The sequence below is a fragment of the Bos indicus x Bos taurus genome, chromosome 4 (assembly GCF_003369695.1).
Source record: "Bos indicus x Bos taurus breed Angus x Brahman F1 hybrid chromosome 4, Bos_hybrid_MaternalHap_v2.0, whole genome shotgun sequence".
NCBI classification, from domain to species: Eukaryota; Metazoa; Chordata; class Mammalia; order Artiodactyla; family Bovidae; genus Bos; species Bos indicus x Bos taurus.
The window spans coordinates 75,390,320-75,408,043 of NC_040079.1; the positions used below are offsets into that span (position 1 = coordinate 75,390,320).

Sequence of the window (17,724 nt, forward strand, 5' to 3'; positions counted from 1 at the left end):
TAGCCTGCCAGGCTCCTCTGTCCATAGAATTCTCCAGGCAAGAATGCTGGAGTGGGTTGCCATTCCCTTTTCTAGAGGATCTTCCCCACCCAGGGATCGAACCTGTGTCTCTTGCATCTCCTACACTGTGGGTGTATTCTTTACCACTGAGCCACCAGGGAAAACAAATAAATTTAAAAACTTGTTTAAAAAACAAGAAGAAGGATGGGTAGAGAGTAACATTGGATCCTAACCAGTGTCTGCAACAGAGAGATAGAAATAGATGAGAATTTCTGTCAAGCCTGGGATGATTCTGAGGCACCAGTACACTGGGAAGAACCCATTTGTTTGATCATAGATGATCTGCATCATATGTGAGTCTCAATGACTTTATCAAGCACAGAATTTTGATCCACTATAGAGTACAGACATCTGCAAAGTGTGTTCTTGGAGGTGTTTTGGGGCAACCTCAGGAGCTGGAAAGGGAAGATCCAGGGGATGGCATTCTTGGCCCTCTCCTCTTCACCCCTTATCCTCTAGAATAGTCCTGAATTGAGAATAATGTTGCATGAAAAAAAGCTTGAAAAACCACTGCTGTAAGATACTAAAATTATTATAAACCACTGATCTAGAAGGGTAAACATTGGCAATATTTTGAAACTGACCTCATAAAACACAATCAGATTGTGTCCCATGTCTAGCTATAACCCTATAGAGAATCTTTAAAAGTTTGCACAGAATTCTAAGAGACACTGTAGCTACTTCAAATCTTAAGTTTCACTTGAAAATAAATTTTCAGAGATATTTCATGACATTAAAAGTACAAAATACTGGTGCGGATCCAGATTTAGAATGGGATATGAAAATTCAGCAAGGCATAGAAATAATGCCCACTTCATAAGTCAGAAAAAAACAGAAACTAGATATAACTTTGCAAACTGTAAATCTGTGTTGTTGTTCAGTCGCTAAGTCGTGTCTGACTCATTGCAGCCCCATGGACTGTAGCATACCAGGCTCCCTTGTACTTCACTATCTCCTGGAGTTTGCTCAGATTTATGTCCCTTGAGTTGGTGATACTATCTAACTATCTCATCCTCCACACCCTCTTCTCCTTTTGCCTTCAATCTTTCCCAGCATCAGGGTCTTTTCCAATGAATTGACTCTTCACACCAGGTGGCCAAAGTATTGGAGCTTCAGTTTTAGCATCAGTCCTTCCAATGAAGATTCAGGAAATAAAGGAAATATTGATTTCCTTTAGGAATGACTGGTTTGATCTCCTTGCAGCCCAAGGGACTCTCAAGAGTCTTCTCCAGTTCCACAATTCACAAACATCAATTCTTTGGCACTCAGCCTTCTTTATGGTCCAACTTGCACATCCATATGTGACTACTGGAAAAAAAAAGAGCTTTGACTACACAGACCTTTGTTGGTAAAATGATGTCTCTGCTTTTTAACACATTGTCTAGGTTTGTTGTAGGTTTCTTTCCAAGGAGCAAGCATCTTTTAATTTCATGGCTGTAGTCACCATATGCAATGATTGCTTCCCTGGTGGCTCAGTGGTAAAGAATCTGCCTGTAATGCAAAAGATACATACAGGATCCCTGGGTTGGGAAGATCCCCTGGAGAAGGAAATGGCAACCCACTCCAGTATTCTTGCCTGAAAATTCCATGGCCAGAGAAGCCTGGCAGGCTACAGTCCATGAGGTCACAAAAGAGTCAGCCACAACTTAACAACCAAACAATCCCAAGGCATTTTAAATTATAGTACACCAAATAAAGATTAGTTGTGTTCCCCCTTTATTTTTCTTTCCTATAGTTATAACTGCTAGTCAGAGAGATTTTAATGTTTTGATAAAAATGTTTTATAGATCACAAACAATCGCAATTTTCCTCATTGATAGTTAAGAGGGCTTTGCATGGTTTCAGCATTTTTTTATGGTGCAGTCATCATGGCTTCATACTACGCAGTCCTGCCCAGCAAGGACAGCCTGTTTACATGCCCATTTTAATAATAAGCATTTGTTTGTTATTCTTTGCCAAGAGAAGAATGAATACAAGAAACCATAAGCCAAACAATTATAAAAAGACAGAGAAATTGTTCTCATAACAGTAGATAGACAGTCTAACTGTGTGTTCCAAGATGAAAGAATTGTCTATTGTTAAGAAGGAAAAATAACTTCACAGACTTGATTCTCATTTCTTAGGAAATGAAATCTCTAGATGGGCCTACTAATTACAAGAAGAAAAGGCATTTATAGCATTAAAACATTTTTATTATAGAAAAAACTTACACATAACTCAAAAGTGAGAGTATATAATAATTCCCCTTATTCAGCTTAAACAATAATGAATATTTTGCCAATTTTCTTAATTATTCTCCTCTCCACCTTTGGTTGGGAGTATTAGAAAGTAAATCTCGGGAGTTGCATTACTTTTACTGGTAAATACTTCACTGTGCATCTTTAACAAGAAACGGCATTTTTAGAGAATATTGTACTCAGTCACTCAGTCGTGTCCAGCCCAGTGGACTGGAGCCCACCACGCTCTTCTGTCCTTGGGATTTCACAGGCAAGAATACCAGAGTGGGTTGCCATTTCCTACTCCAGGGGATGGGACACCACTGAGCAACTGAACAGCAACAACAACAGCTCAAGGGGATCTTCTGTACCCGGGGACAGAATCCACATCTCCTGCATTGGAAGCAGATTCTTTACCACTGCGCCACCTGGAAAGCCCTGACAGAGAACACAGCACAGTGCAAATGCCTATGAAACGTAATGAAATGAGCAATAACTCCTGAATATCGTCTAGGACTGACTACATTCAGATATATATATAGACTCCATATTTACTCCATATGTGGGTTTTCCAAATTGCCTCAAAAATGCCTTTTTACATATGGCTCTGTTAAGTTGATATCCATACAGGGTTCACATATTATACTTGGTTGTTCCATACTAATATCTAATATCTCTAGTAATCAGCAATAGTTCTTTCTTCTTTTTTCCCCATGCCACTAATTTATTGAAGAAAACAGATCATCTGTCATGTAAAAGGTCCCACATTCTTGTTTCCTCTAATTCCTTTCATTTGTTTTGTTTCTTGTATTTCCTGCAAGTCTGAAGGTAGATCTACAAACGTGATATTCAGGTTTGTTTTTCCTTTTGTTCTCTGGTAACAAGAATACTGCAGAGTGGACGTTGGGTTCTGTCCAGCGCATTGTATCCGGAGGCGCCCATGGTCTGCTTGACCCACTTTTAATGAATCTTGATTCTTACAGACATTAACTAATTGGTTATTAGTGTCATCCTACAATACCTATATAATGGTTTTGAAATAACTATACAAGAAGACCACTAACCATAGAACTATGGAAAGCAGTTTAAGAAAATTACTCAGTTCTTTTTGCTTTGAAGATGTGTATATCCTACCTGGTATTTTCATTAAAATAATACTTTTTTGTTATTTAAAATAATAATTGTTTGTGTTGATGGTCATCTTTTCTTTCTTTGCTATAATTATGCTTTTTCAATTATTTCTAACATCACATGATGGCAAAATCAAAGCAATAAAATGAGTATTCAAGGAAGTACTGTTTCCTTTCCAGCCTCTGTATCTACTCTATTCCATCCCTTTCTCTGGGTAACCAATTTTAGTAGCTTTTAGTGTGTCTCCCCATTGTTATTTTTGAAAAGAATGTGAGCAAATACACTGTGTCCCCCTTCCCTTTTACTTACACCGAAGTATCAGACCGCATGTCGCCTTCTATTCTTGCTGGCAGGGAGAGCACTTTGTTACCAAACTTTAAATGAAAGATATGGACTTAAAAAAATCTTACTGATACAACAAACAAAGCTTAACTATGAAAAGGAAATTTGGGGTTTTAATACTTTGGGAGAAGCAGATAGACCTTGTTCCCCAAACAAGATAACCATATCCTATAATCTTGCTGGTTTACAAAAGCATTTGTTCTCTTGTGAGAGTGGGTGGATTACTATTTCCTGAGCAGGCATGAACACAAGTGTCACTGTAATCTGGAAGGAACAAAAATTTAAAAAGTATAGAAATAATGAAGATATCCCGATATGCATATGAAGATATGGAGATGATATCCGTTTAATGGCAGAAAGTGAAGAGGAACTAAAGAGCCTGTTGATAAAGGTGAAAGAGGAGAGTGAAAAAGCTGGCTTAAAACTCAACATTCAAAAAACAAAGATTATGGCATCCGGTCCTATCACTTCATGGTAAATAGATAAAGAAAATATGGAAACTGTGTCAGATTTCATTTTCTTGGGCTCCAAAATCAATGCAGACAGTGACTGCAGCCACAAAATTAAAAGATGCTTGCTCCTTGGAAGAATAGCTATGACAAACCTAGACAGCGTATTAAAAAGCAGAGACATCACTTTGCCAACAAAGGTCCTCATACTCAAAGCTATGGTTTTTTCAGTAGTCATGTATGGATGTGAGAGTTGGATCATAAAGAAGGCTGAGTGCCAAAGAATTGATTCTTTCAAACTGTGGTGCTGGAGAAGACTCTTGAGAGTCCTTTGGACTACAGGGAGATCAAACCAGTCAATCCTAAAAGAAATCAACCTGAATATTCATTGGAAGTACTGGTGCTGAAGGTCCAATACTTTGGGCACCTGATGCGAACAACCGCCTCACTGTAAAGACCTTGATGCTGGGAAAGATTGAGGGCAAGAGAAGGGGGCGACAGAGGATGAGATGGTTGGATGGCATCACCAACTCAATGGACATGACTTTGAGCAAACTCAGAGAGATGGTGAAGGACAGGGAAGCCAGGCATGCTGCAGTCCGTGGGGTTGCAAAGAGTCGGACATGACTTAGCAACTGAACAACAACAAATGAAGATATGCAACTAGATTCATACTGTTTACTTTAGGATAAGTTTAAGTGTGAAGTTTAGTAATAGTAGCTAATGGTATGGCATAATGTATGCTTTTCTGCTATGTATGGCATTTGAGAGTTCTAAAGAACATCTTAATAAGGTTTTAATTTCATTTAAGTTGTTTCAAGGAGTTTCAGTTCAGTTCAGTTCAGTTGCTCAGTCATGTCCCCACTCTTTGCGATCCCATGAACCGCAGTACGCCAGGCCTCCCTGTCCATCACCAACTCCCGGAGTCTACCCAAACCTATGCCCATCGAGTCGGTGATGCCATTCAAGGAGTTTACCTAATAAAATTTGCAATAGATATTTACATGTTTAACAAAAATGGACTTTTCCAAGTGGTACTGAATTAAATATGTTTATTAAACATAGCTCTAAAATACAAAGGTTCGATGCACGATACTGGATGCTTGGGGCTAGTGCACTGGGACGACCCAGAGGGATGGTATGGGGAGGGAGGAGGGAGGAGGGTTCAGGATGGGGAACACATGTATACCTGTGGCGGATTCATTTTGATATTTGGCAAAACTAATACAATTATGTAAAGTTTAAAAATAAAATAAAATTAGAAAAAAAAATAATAAAATACAAAGAGTAGTCACTGTTTCCCTCCATGTACAAAAGCCCCTTGAGCATTAAACAGTTTTTCAATAATATTGAGGTCAAAAAATAAAACTACTCATCGTGAGAAGTCTAACATTTTATGTCATGCCATGATACCTATGTTAGACCCTGCTCACTTCTTCATTAAAGGCATGGTTTCTTTTTTACTATTATTGTTTTGACTAATAACTTTTATAGCCTATGAAAAATAAATATTTTAGAACTGGGAGGGATTTAAATTAATTCACTCCACCCTGTCTTAGTCTGTTCAGGATGCTATAATGAAAATATCATAGATAGGGTGGTTATAAACAAGAGAAATTTATTTCTAATAGTTCTGGAGGCTGGGAAGTCCAAGATCAAGGTGCTGGTAGATTCGTTGTCTTGAAAGCCAGCTTCCTGGTTGATATACTGCCATCTTCTTGTTATAATCTTACATGGCAGAAGGGGAGACTGAACTCTCTGGGGTCTCTTCTCTAAAGACACACTTCTTATTCATGAGAGCTCCACCCTTATGACCTAATCATCTCCAAAAAGCCCCACCTCTAAATACGATTCATTACATTGGGGATTAGGTTTCAGCATATGAATTCTGGAGAACATAAACATTCAATCATGTGAAATGCCAGGCTGGATGAATCCCAACCTGGAATCAAGATTGCAGGGAGAAATATCAACAACCCAGATATGCAGATGATACCACTCTAATGACAGAAAGTGAAGAGAACTAAAGAACCTCTTGATAAGGCTGAAAGAGAAGAGTCCATATAGTCAAAGCTGTAGTTTTTCCAGTAGTCATACCGATGTGAGAGTTGGACCATAAAGAAAGCTGAGCAATGAAGAACTGATGCTTTCAAACTGTGGTGCTGGAGAAGACTCTTTAAGAGTCCTGGACTGCAAGGAGATCAAACCAGTCATTCCTAAAGGAAATCAACTCTGAGTATTCATTGGAAGGATTGATGCTGACGCTGAAGCTCCAATACTTTGGCCATCTGGGGTGATGAACTGACTCACTGGAAAAGACCCTGATGCTGGGAAAGATTGAAAGAAAAATGAAAAGAGGGGAAGATGATGGGATAGCATCACTGATTCAATGGACATGAATTTGAGCAAACTCTGCGAGATAGTGAAGGATAGGGAAGCCTAGTGTGCTGCTAGTGGTAAAGAACCTGCCTGTCAGTGCAGGAGACATAAGAGACAGGGGTTCGATCCCTGGTTTGGGAAGATCTCCTGGAGGAGGGCAGGCAACCCACTTCAGTATTCTTGCCTGGAGAGTCCCATGGACAGAGGAGCCTGGCAGGCTACAGTGCATGGGGTCACAAAGAGTTAGATACGACTGAAGCTACTGAGCACACACACAAATAAAGTAAGTGTCTTACAAAGTTTACAATTAATGGGACCAATCACTACTGACATAAATAGCCATGAATTTGGTATGTTTGTAAACTAGGATTAATGATTTGTAATGGCATTTCATTATCCTTTCATTTATTTCAAAATTTCCCCATAAAATTAATTAATTAATTAAAAATTTCCCCAGCTGTCAGCAACCTGGGATACCAGTAAAAGTGCTGACTTGATGTTGTTGTTTAGTCATTAAGTCACGTCTGACTCTTTATGCAGCTGCATGGACTGTAGCCCACCAGGCTCCTCTGTCTATGGGATTTACCAGGCAAGAATACTGAAGTGGGTTGCTATTTCCTTCTCCAGGGGATCTTCCCGACCCAGGCATAAAACCCATGTCTGCATTACTGAGCCACCAGGGAAGCTCAACATCTCATTGCTAACAGTATTGATATCCCAAATTTCACTGCTTCCAGGCCCTATCTGGGTAACACAGAGGTTGGTTTTTCCTTAAAATTCCAATCAGTTGCTCCTGGGAATCCCAAAGCTGTTCTGTGTAAATTCAAGAATTCCAAGATTGTTTCTGTCCCAAACCTGTGAAACCATCTAAAGGTGGAGTCATAGCGCTGCTATTCTTGACTTCCTAAGAGCTCTGATGTCTAACCTGAGGTGGAGCTTCAGGCTCCTTTAACCACGAATCCTTCTGATGCCAAAATAGCACTCCTTTCACTGGATTCCTTGCTCTAGTCAAACCATAACTGATGGTCACACTGTTCAAAAGAGATAACTTTTATAACTTTTCTGAAGATGTCTAGTAAGTCAAACCTGTGCTTCAAGACTAAGGCCACATTTATTACATGCCCAAATAGTACCATGGTGTAGCAAGAACTTAAAACCTTCCATTCATTTTCCCACCAGTTTTGAAATAAAGTGCTTCTTGATAAAACTTTATTTTGAAAGTCTGCATTATTTCAAAACCTGGCATAATGTAAGATTTTGGTAGGTAATACTTTTATATCACATGATTCCCAACTTACAAAATTTAAAGTCACGTGAAATTTGATGGCACTGTGCCGTGTGTGCTGTACAGAAGTGGGGGAAATGCCTTTCCTTATTTTGTGTTGTACACTTCATAAGAGCAACTTTTGGATTTTGCTGTAGTCTCTTCCTCCATAATGCTCAGACCCACAATCCATGGGGCTGAGACAGATGTCATGCAGCTCCCCCTCCGCCAACCCCAATACTCTGATTTTACTCCCCTGGATTCCTTTCCCCCACAAAGATCAGAATTTTAGTAAAGAAAGACTTCAATAACTTATATTCTCCCCTCACCACAGACAGTTTACTTGTAATCCCCATTAAAAGCAAGAATTTTCAAATGTCGTTGAACATGAGGCAGAATATCAGGGGGCACACAGGCCTTTCTTATATGCCTAAAATTGACTTCGTGATCAACATGTGCATGCTGTATCTGTTAACTTATCAAAGCATTTACAGCAATGAGCAAAGGAGAAAAATCCTTGACTTGGAAAAGTAGAATTCTGAATTCTGCCGCTACTGCTAAGTCACTTCAGTTGTATCCGACTCTGTGCGACCCCATAGACAGCAGCCCACCAGCCCCCCCCCCCCCCCCCATCCCTGGGATTCTCCAGGCAAGAACACTGGAGTGGGTTGCCATTTCCTTCTCCAAAGCATGAAAGTGAAAAGTGAAATTGAAGTCGCTCAGTCGAGTCCAACTCTTCGCAACTCCATGGACTGCAGCCTACCAGGCTCCTCCATCCATGGGATTTTTCCAGGCAAGAGTACTAGAGTGGGGTGCCATCACCTACTGAATTCTGTCTGAATTCTGGGAAGTTGGTATATATTTGAACGAAACTTATCTCTACACTCAATAGATATGACCATAATAGTCCCTTGGACTGCAAAGAGATCAAACTAGTCAATCCTAAAGGAAATCAACCCTGAATATTTATTGGAAGGACTGATGCTGAAGCTCCAAAACTTTGGTCACCTGATGCAAAGAGCCAACTCACTGGAAAAGACCCTGATACTGGGAAAGATTGAAGGCAACAGGAGAAGGGGGCAGCAGAAGATGAGATGGTTAGATAGCATCACTGACTCAGCGGACATGAATCTCAGCAAATTCCAGGAGATAGGGAAGGATAGGGAAGCCTGGCATGCTGCTGTCCATGCGGTTGCAAAGATTTGGCCATGACTTAGCGAGTAGACAACAACAAATGGTAAACAGGTGGCAAGAACAAGAGAAAACCATCATTCACACTTAACAGTAGCCATGTACCTATAATAAATAGTTAAGAACACAGAGAAGGCACAAACAATGTCAGCAATCCTTGGTGAGCTATTCCCACATTAATGTGTGTCATTGTGAGTAACTGGAAGTGATGCCTGCATCTCTCTCAGTGTATTCCACAGTTTAGACTTTCAACTTACGTAGTTTTCCTATTCCTGCTTGTTAAATGAGGCATTCCTATATATATTTTAAAACAGAGAATCTCACTTTCTACTTTTTTTTTTGACTTTGGTTTCATCCCCCATTTTATTTATATTTTAAAGATTTGATTGGAGTATAATTGATTTACAGTGTTGTGGTAGTTTCAGGTGTACAGCAAAGTGCATCAGTTACACATATACCCATATCCACTCCTTTTTAAACTCTTCCCCATACAGGCCATTACAGAGTATTAAGTAGAGTTCCGTGCTGTACAGCCCGTCCTTATCAGTCACCTATTTTACATATAGTAGTGTGTATATGTCGATCTCAGTCCCCCAATTTATCCCTCCCTCATTTTCTACTCTTGAGAAGGCAAAACCATTCAACTTAATAGTGACTAGCCAACCCTGGTCCAGCAACTCTATACTCCTGTCAATATAATAATGCCAGAGTGTTTACCTTAAAATGCTTTAAAGTAAGTGCAATACAATGAAATTTTAAGCTGTGATTTCAACTTAAAAAAATAGTTAGGCATGCACAATAAAATTCCAAAATATATAAATGGTCTATACTTCTTCCAGAAATCTGTTCCTATCTCCCTAGGCCTAACTCTACTTCCCAGATGCAATCACTGCTCTCATTCTCTTCTATATCTTCCAGAGGTAGCCTTTGCATTTCATTTATTTCTAATGCTTGTTATTTCATGTCTTCCTTCATTTTAGATGACTCCAGAATTAATGATAAGAGCATGTACTTTTTATACGGGGCGTTTACTGAAGACCCACTTTCAGTAAGAACATGAGTTTTATATATTATTCCCTCCTCTTTGTGTTCTTATTCTAGAGATTCTCCATATGAAGAACAACTCACTTTTGGCCAGTTGTACTGATTTTATCTATTTAATTTTGTTTTCACCATTTTATATTATATATTTCTTTTATATTTATTCAGCTTTGACTTAGTTACAAGATAGTCTTTGTTTCTTCAAGGTACCACTTTGTCTTTTTTTAAATAGAACTTCAAAACTGAAGGTACGGGTCTATAATCCCCTTATCTGAAATCCCTGTAGACAGACATATTCGGAAATCTAGATTCCCTTTCTTCAAATTTTTTTAGAAAGAAAATCTCTGCACACACTGTGTATTATATAACATCTTCAGTTGTGTCTGGGATGGCACATTGGAACCAAACATATCTGAACACATTAGTATTTCTACAATAAAATGTACTTGTACATTCTTGCTAAGTGGAATGAAGAAATACTATGAACCGTTATGTGTCAGATTCTGAGAAGTTTTGATGCAAAATTAGTTTAGGTCAGGTCTAGCTTTGCCTCTAAATAGGTTATGGGAGAAAAAAAAAAAAGTTTCAATTTCAGAGCTTTGGGGGCTTTACAAATGTAGACAAGGGAAATGCAAGCTTAAAGAAAATGCAAGGACTGATTGTAAATAAAACAATGCAAATAATTTAATAGCTTCTTTGAAGCTGTGATTTTTGAGGAGGTAAAGGAGGCCCAGTATATTACTTCTTCTCTTTCTGTGTATTTACTAATGTATTACTGTAACTTCAAAATATTATATTCCTGCATTTTCTGCTTATAGCACATGGAGAGAGATAGCAATACCTCCTACAAATGAAGATGAACTTCTGGCTGAAAAAATGGAAGCAGCAATAGTATATGCCAATTTCAGACTTAAAAAACATGTATTACATCACTGGCACTCTTATGTGAAAAATAGAAAAGAACAACTTAGAGGTAAATCCTTATATAGTAACAATTGGTTTTTCTTTTCATGGATCCAAAGTTTCAACAAACTTAACAGTTAAACATAACTTGTACTAGAGAATTTATTATTTTTATGTCTAGAAAACTGTCATGAAATGTAAAGTCACGAATTTAAAGTATTTAATGAGATTTGTCTCAAAGAGTTTTAGTGTAAAAGAAAGCAGGCATATTTTAAATAAAATTCTATATCTATTTGTGTGATATATATACAAGTTTCAATATAAATAGGGAGCTACTATTAACTTTTTTTACAAAATAGAGAGTTGGGATAGGTAGGTAGATGGACAGATAGATATCAAAATTGACTGTTTTTTTATAAACAGCTCTTTATTCTTTATATTTTATTTAATGAATTTCTGAGAAAACTTAGAGAAAAATAATTTTCTTTTACTTAAACCCTCGATAGTTGTAATGAGTGGACAGTGCATGTATGTGCTCTTCAGAGCAGGAGTAGAGATTTCATCCAGCTAACTACATATTGATCTGTTTATGGCTGCTGCAAATCAGTAAATCCTTTGCTCTTGATTGGCTCCTGTTGGTACCTCAGAGTGGACTCTGGTGATTTTAACATTAGGGTGGTGGTGGTGGTTTAGTCGCTAAGTCGTGTCCGACTTGTGAGACCCCATGGACTGTAGCCCGCCAGGCTCCTCTGTCCATGGGATTTTCCAGGCAAGAATATTGGAGTGGATTGCCATTTCCTTCTCCAGGGCATCTTCCCAACCCAGGAATCAAACCCAGGTCTCCTACATTGCAGGCAGATTCTTTACCGATTAAGCTAGGTAGTGGGTCTCTATTTCTGAGAGGAAGCAATTAGCGATAGTTAAGAATGGTGTCCCCGAGGCCTGCCTTAATCATCCTCCTCCCTGGCCTGGCCCCTGTGTTTGAGCTTTGGACCCCTGCTTAAACATATAAATATATATATATATATAGCAATCTATTTAATCACAGGGTATTTAAAAGTACTATCTCATGACTCTACTTCTATGGATAAATCTGGAAGTTCTGGTTTTATAAAGAACAGATTTGTTAAAAAGGAAATGCTATATAACTTGACATTTTGTTACATCTACAATATCTTAATTTATAAGGGCAAAGGTGATGTTTACAAGTTAATGAAGTCTCAGCAGTACTATATATTGCTGTCAATAGTAATCAATTTCAGATGCAATTAAAATAAAAACTATGAGATGCAGCATTGTTTCATATTATAAACCTGATAGAATATTAATTATAATACCTTGTAATTATATACAGTAATCTAATGCATTTTCTTCAGATGCACTACTGCGGATACAAAAGATGTTCCACTGCTACAAGATGATAGTTACCCTAAATAAATGGAGGGATAGAGCAAGACATAAGTTTAAAAAGAGAGAAGATGAGCTGGTATGGCATACTGTAAACTTACTTTTTTTAGAAACTGAACTTTGCTGTTACATTGATGTTGTCTCAGATAATAATACTGTGTGTGGAAAACACTAAAGATTTGAATATTACATACTTTTAATGGGGTCCTTGTTCTTTTAATTTAATCATCTAAATGCCTCCTCACTTACCCAAAATATTTCCTAATGAATTTTGCTCTTTCATTTGAAGTTCAACATCAAGGAAAAATCTTTTTAACATTTCACTTAAATTTATTGATAAAGACACTAAGAATTTTGTTTCAGCAAGTGTTTAAGTGGAAATAAATGTTTAAAGTGGAAGAGAAATGGTTTGATATGATTATAATAGAAATAAATGATAAAGACTAAATTTATTCTTTTCTAGATAAGATTACATTTCTGTCTACTCTTTTGAACATCCAATTTAGTAAATTAAAATCTTAATACTAAATTATCTTTAAAACTACTGAATTTCTACACTTGAACCATTCTTAACTGGGACACCTATGAGAAATTAAAGCAGTCAAAACAGAGGATCCAAGCAAACTCCTCCAAACTTATATAATAAAAACATCTCTAGTTTGCTTTAGCTATCAGTATAGTAAATTATCATTTAATGTTTTTTTAGAATATTCACAGTAACTGCTAGGAACAGATACAGAAACATGCTGGAATTTTTTGTAGTTACATTATTTAGTATGTAATGTTTTACTAATAGTCTGAAATATAAAGTTGGGATAAATAGGAAAGAGAAAAATAGGAAGAAATTAAACCCCGTTTTACGGTTCCTGGTGAAAAGGTGACCAGCGTGACCAGGCTGCTGTTTTATGTCCCCTTAAACTGAATGTCCCTGAGAGAAGGCAGCACTGTTCTCTAACCATCCCCATATACTAAACATGATGTTTTGTAGTAATTGATATATATATATATAAATATGTATGACAGTGTATATTATATATGACATAGAAATATTATCCTTCATATAAGTGAAAGTGGTGAAAGTGAAGTCGCTCAGTCGTGTCCGACTCTCTGTGACCCTGTCTATGGACTGTAGTCTAGGCTCCTCCATCCATGGGATTTCCCAGGCAAGAATACTAGAGTAGATATGTATTAAATAGTTAATTGAGTATTTAAAGAAAACGTTTTACTTTAGCTATGTGATTTCTTGGCCTAACAGTACTACTGCATTCACTAGGGTGGAGTGAGGATGGCAGGTGTCTGCTGGGAGGAGAGAGCTACGTGCTAGTCCCCGTTGTGCGCTCTTCCTTAGGCTCTAATATGTACACACATTACAGCAAAATTGTGTGTGTGTATGGGTACAACATTTATTTACCCTTTAGGGTTTTTTCCTTGATTATATGCTTTTAATGAATGTATTGAAAGTAAAAATGGGGATTTACTCTAATGATACATTAGGCAATTCTCCAAATTCTTTCCTTCTGACATTTTTTAAAGAAAAACATTTATATATATATATATATATTTTTTTTTTTTTTTCATTTTTGGCCATGCCACATGGTTTCTAGCATCTTAGGTTCCTCAACCAGGGACCTTAAACCTGGGCTCTTGATAGTGACAGGGTGGAGTCCTAACCATTGGACCAAAGAAGTCCCCTGACTCACCTCTTATAGCTCCAGGGTAACCCTTACCCTTCCGTGTGCCAAGTATCAATCCTGTCATTACCAGAACCTTGACTCTGTGGGTTTCAGCTTTCTCATTTCTACAAGAGAAGGCTGGACCACATCTTCAAGGTGACTGCCTATGCCAGTATTGTATGACAGCTAGTGGAAATGATCTATAATGCTTTGGTGGTTCAGAGACTATTACATATGCTCTGGACAATGATAATTTATATAATGACAATGATGATAATAATGTTTAATTGGTGCTATCATTGTATCAAGCATTGTGCTTTATATGTATCATCTCATTTAGTCCTTACAACAATTCCATGGAATCTGTAAATTATTTTCATGGCAGATGCTAAAGCATGAACTTCAATTACAAAAATTCTCCAAGTTAAAATTCAAAACAAGTTCTAAAGAAGAATACTTTTTTCCTGAACAATTTGTGTCTGAAGGCTTTCCTGTAGGTGGGATTCCTGAATTTGACATTTCACAGTTACCCAAAAGAGCAATATTACAGGTTCGTATGAATTCATGTCCTAACTAGTTGTTTTGATAATGTTTTCTTAGAGAGTGGTTTTATGAACCTTGTATGAATGATGGAAACCATATTTTGAAGAAAAAACATTTTTTACAACTGCCTTTGGGCTATCTCAGTTTTTGGAAGTCATCCATTTGGATGGTTGTAAAGTGTTATAATAATCAAAAATGGAGAAATTAAAGAAATAGTAAATAAGAATGAAAAAAATGTCTTTCTTTCCTTCCTCATTCAAGAACATGTTGTCATTTAAGGTACAACAGATTTTAGATACTTCACTGCATACCTTTTAATCTCTAATCCCTAATCCTTTAACTTTAAATGTTACACCTATACTCTGGAATGTAAATGGGGCTTGTCATAATGCAACTTTCAGTTAGTTAAACATATTTATGCTTCTTGTCTTTCTTCCTTAGATTGTGAGTTCATAAAAACAAGAATCACGTATCTATATAAGTCATTGAATTGATCTCTGAAATATAAACCATAATTCCAACTACTGGTTATATTCTGTCCTGTTTTGATAAATATGTAATCCCTATTTTGTGGGACTACTTGATAAATGGAAGAGTTGTAAAATATCACCTTATTCTGGTTGATGGCAGATTTACATTATAAAATCCCATGTACTAAACCCATCTTTCTAAATGTAGAGCTGAGCTCAAGTTATTTTGGGTAACAAGATGTATACCTGTATTTATATTTCATCTCGCACTTTATGTACAGCACAGAGTCAGAATGAGGACATTTTTGTCCACTGTTTCTTCTTTATAAATTGCCTGTTCACATCTTCTTTGTGTTCAAATTGGAATTCCTATAATTTTCTTACAGTTTATAAGAAAACCCTTTATATACTGGTAGTTTTCACCTTTTGTCTGGAACATATTTGAAATTTTTTCCCCTACACTTAATGTGCTGTGCTTGGTCACTCAGTCGGATCAGACTGTTTGTGGCCCCTGTGGACTGCAGCCTGCCAGGCACCTCTGTCCATGGGGATTCTCCAAGCAAGAATAGTGGAGTGCCATGCCCTCCTCCAAGGGATCTTCCCAATCCAGGGGTCGAACCCAGGTCTCCCGTACTGCAGACAGATGCTTTACCATCTGAGCCACCAGGGAAGCCCTCAATGCCTACACTTAATGCTTGCTTTCGGTTTTGCCCATGGAGTCTGACCAGAGAAAATTTAAAGCTTTATGTAACAAAATCTGTTACTATTGCCCTGATTATTTCTTTTTGTGTCATATTAATACGTCATTCTTAGCTATTTTTCTAAGCCATATCAAACTCCTTCCTACAATTATGTAGCTGGTTTTTCTTTGAACTCCTATATGTTGACTGCTAATGTTTATTTACACAGTAAGCACCTGAATTTTCAATTCATTTCAGATTATGCCTTAAAATATTTTTTATCACTTTACATATAAGAACCTAGCAAGAGTATGCTTTCATCTTCCCCTTCCTGTGCTTCATGCTATTATTTCCATGTACTTTATTTTTATGTATTTATAAACCCTAGAGTTTATTTTTCCTTTAAACAGTCAATTATATTTTATCCAATGTGTATTTTTAATGTTTAACAATCTCAAACAGGAAGGTTGCAAGTGCAATACAATATACTTTTTTTTCTGAACAATTTGAGAGTAAGGTCATGATAACCTATCACCCCTAAATATTCCTGGAGTTTTCACTATAAACAAGGGCATCCTCTTAAAGTCAGCCATCAAAATCCTTGGATCTAATTTGAGTATCCCCAGTTGTCCCAATAATGCAAAAGAATGCAATCCAGAATCAAACAAGAACAGCTGACTACCATGGCCGTTCGTCTCCTTGAGTCTGCCTTTCTTTAATTTTCATTCCCTTGACATGAAGATGAGGCCAGTTTTATTGTAGAAGATCTCTTATTTTAACTTGTTCTGTTTTCTCCAGAATAGATTCAGGTTCTGAATTTTTATTAGAAATACCACAGACATTAGGCTGTGCTCTTCTCACTACATGGTACAGAATTTGGATTTGCCTAGGATTGGTGATTTCGCAGGTGATTGCTTGTTTAAGGTGGTGTCTGCTTCTCTACTATTCAACTGCCCTCTTTGAAATGGATATGAATTTTGTGGGGAGGTACTTTACAATTATATAAACATTCCTGTTCTTTATCAAACTTTCAGTTTATTTATATCTGTATGACTCATGGTTTTCTCTTTTATTCAATGAGATATAATCTGTTACTATCACTATTTATTTTGGTGCTCAAATTCTTCCAGATTCAGAAGTAGGACTCCTTTCAAGTTGCCTTCTATGTCCCTTTGACATGTAACTATCATCCTCTGAGCACTTCCCTACTTTATAGCACAGCATGATATCACCAGATAGTTGGTACCAAAATCAGATTGATTATATGCAGCCAAAGATGGAGAAGCCCTATATAGTCAGCAAAAATAAGACCAGGAGCTGACTTTGGCTCAGATCCTAAGCTCCTTACTGCAAAGAATCACTAGGGAAAATCACTAGGCCATTCAGGTATGACCTAAATCAAATCCTTTATGCTTATATAGTAGAAGTAACAAATAAATTCAAGAGATTAGATCTGATAGAGTGCCTGAAGAACTGTGGACGGAGGTTCATAACATTGAACAGGAGGTGGTGACCAAAACGATCCCAGAGAAAAAGAAATGCAAGAAGGCAAAATGGTTGTCTGAGAAGGCCTTGCAAATAGCTGAGAAAAGAAAAGAAGCTAAAGGCAAAGATATACCCAACTAAATGCAGAGTTCCAAAGAAATAGCAAGGAGAGATAAGAAAGCCTTCTGAAGTGAACAGTGCAAAAAAATAGAGGAAAACAATAGAATGGAAAGGCTAAAGATCTCTTCAAGAAAATTAGAGATGCCAAGGTAGCTTTTCATGCAAATATGTGCACAATATAGGACAGAAACAGCAATAATCTAACAGAAGCAGAAGAGATTAAGAAGAGGTGGCAAAAATACACAGATCTGTACAAAAAAAAATCTTAATGACCTGGCTAACCACGATGGTGGTTATCCTGGAGTGTGAAGTCAAGTGGGCGTTAGGAAGCACTACTAGGCACAAAGCTAGTGGAGGTGATGCGATTCCA

General features: G+C 37.4%; 1 protein-coding gene across 1 annotated transcript in view; it reads left to right on the forward strand.

Moving 5' to 3' along the window:
• FBXL13 (F-box and leucine rich repeat protein 13) overlaps positions 1 to 17,724 on the forward strand; it is a 217,273-nt gene that overhangs the window by 18,556 nt on the left and 180,993 nt on the right. The window contains exons 4-7 of the mRNA XM_027539757.1: positions 10,013 to 10,080; positions 10,892 to 11,046; positions 12,353 to 12,462; positions 14,442 to 14,606. Coding sequence (XP_027395558.1) covers positions 10,013 to 10,080; positions 10,892 to 11,046; positions 12,353 to 12,462; positions 14,442 to 14,606 — 498 coding nt within the window. The remainder of the gene's footprint in view (positions 1 to 10,012; positions 10,081 to 10,891; positions 11,047 to 12,352; positions 12,463 to 14,441; positions 14,607 to 17,724) is intronic.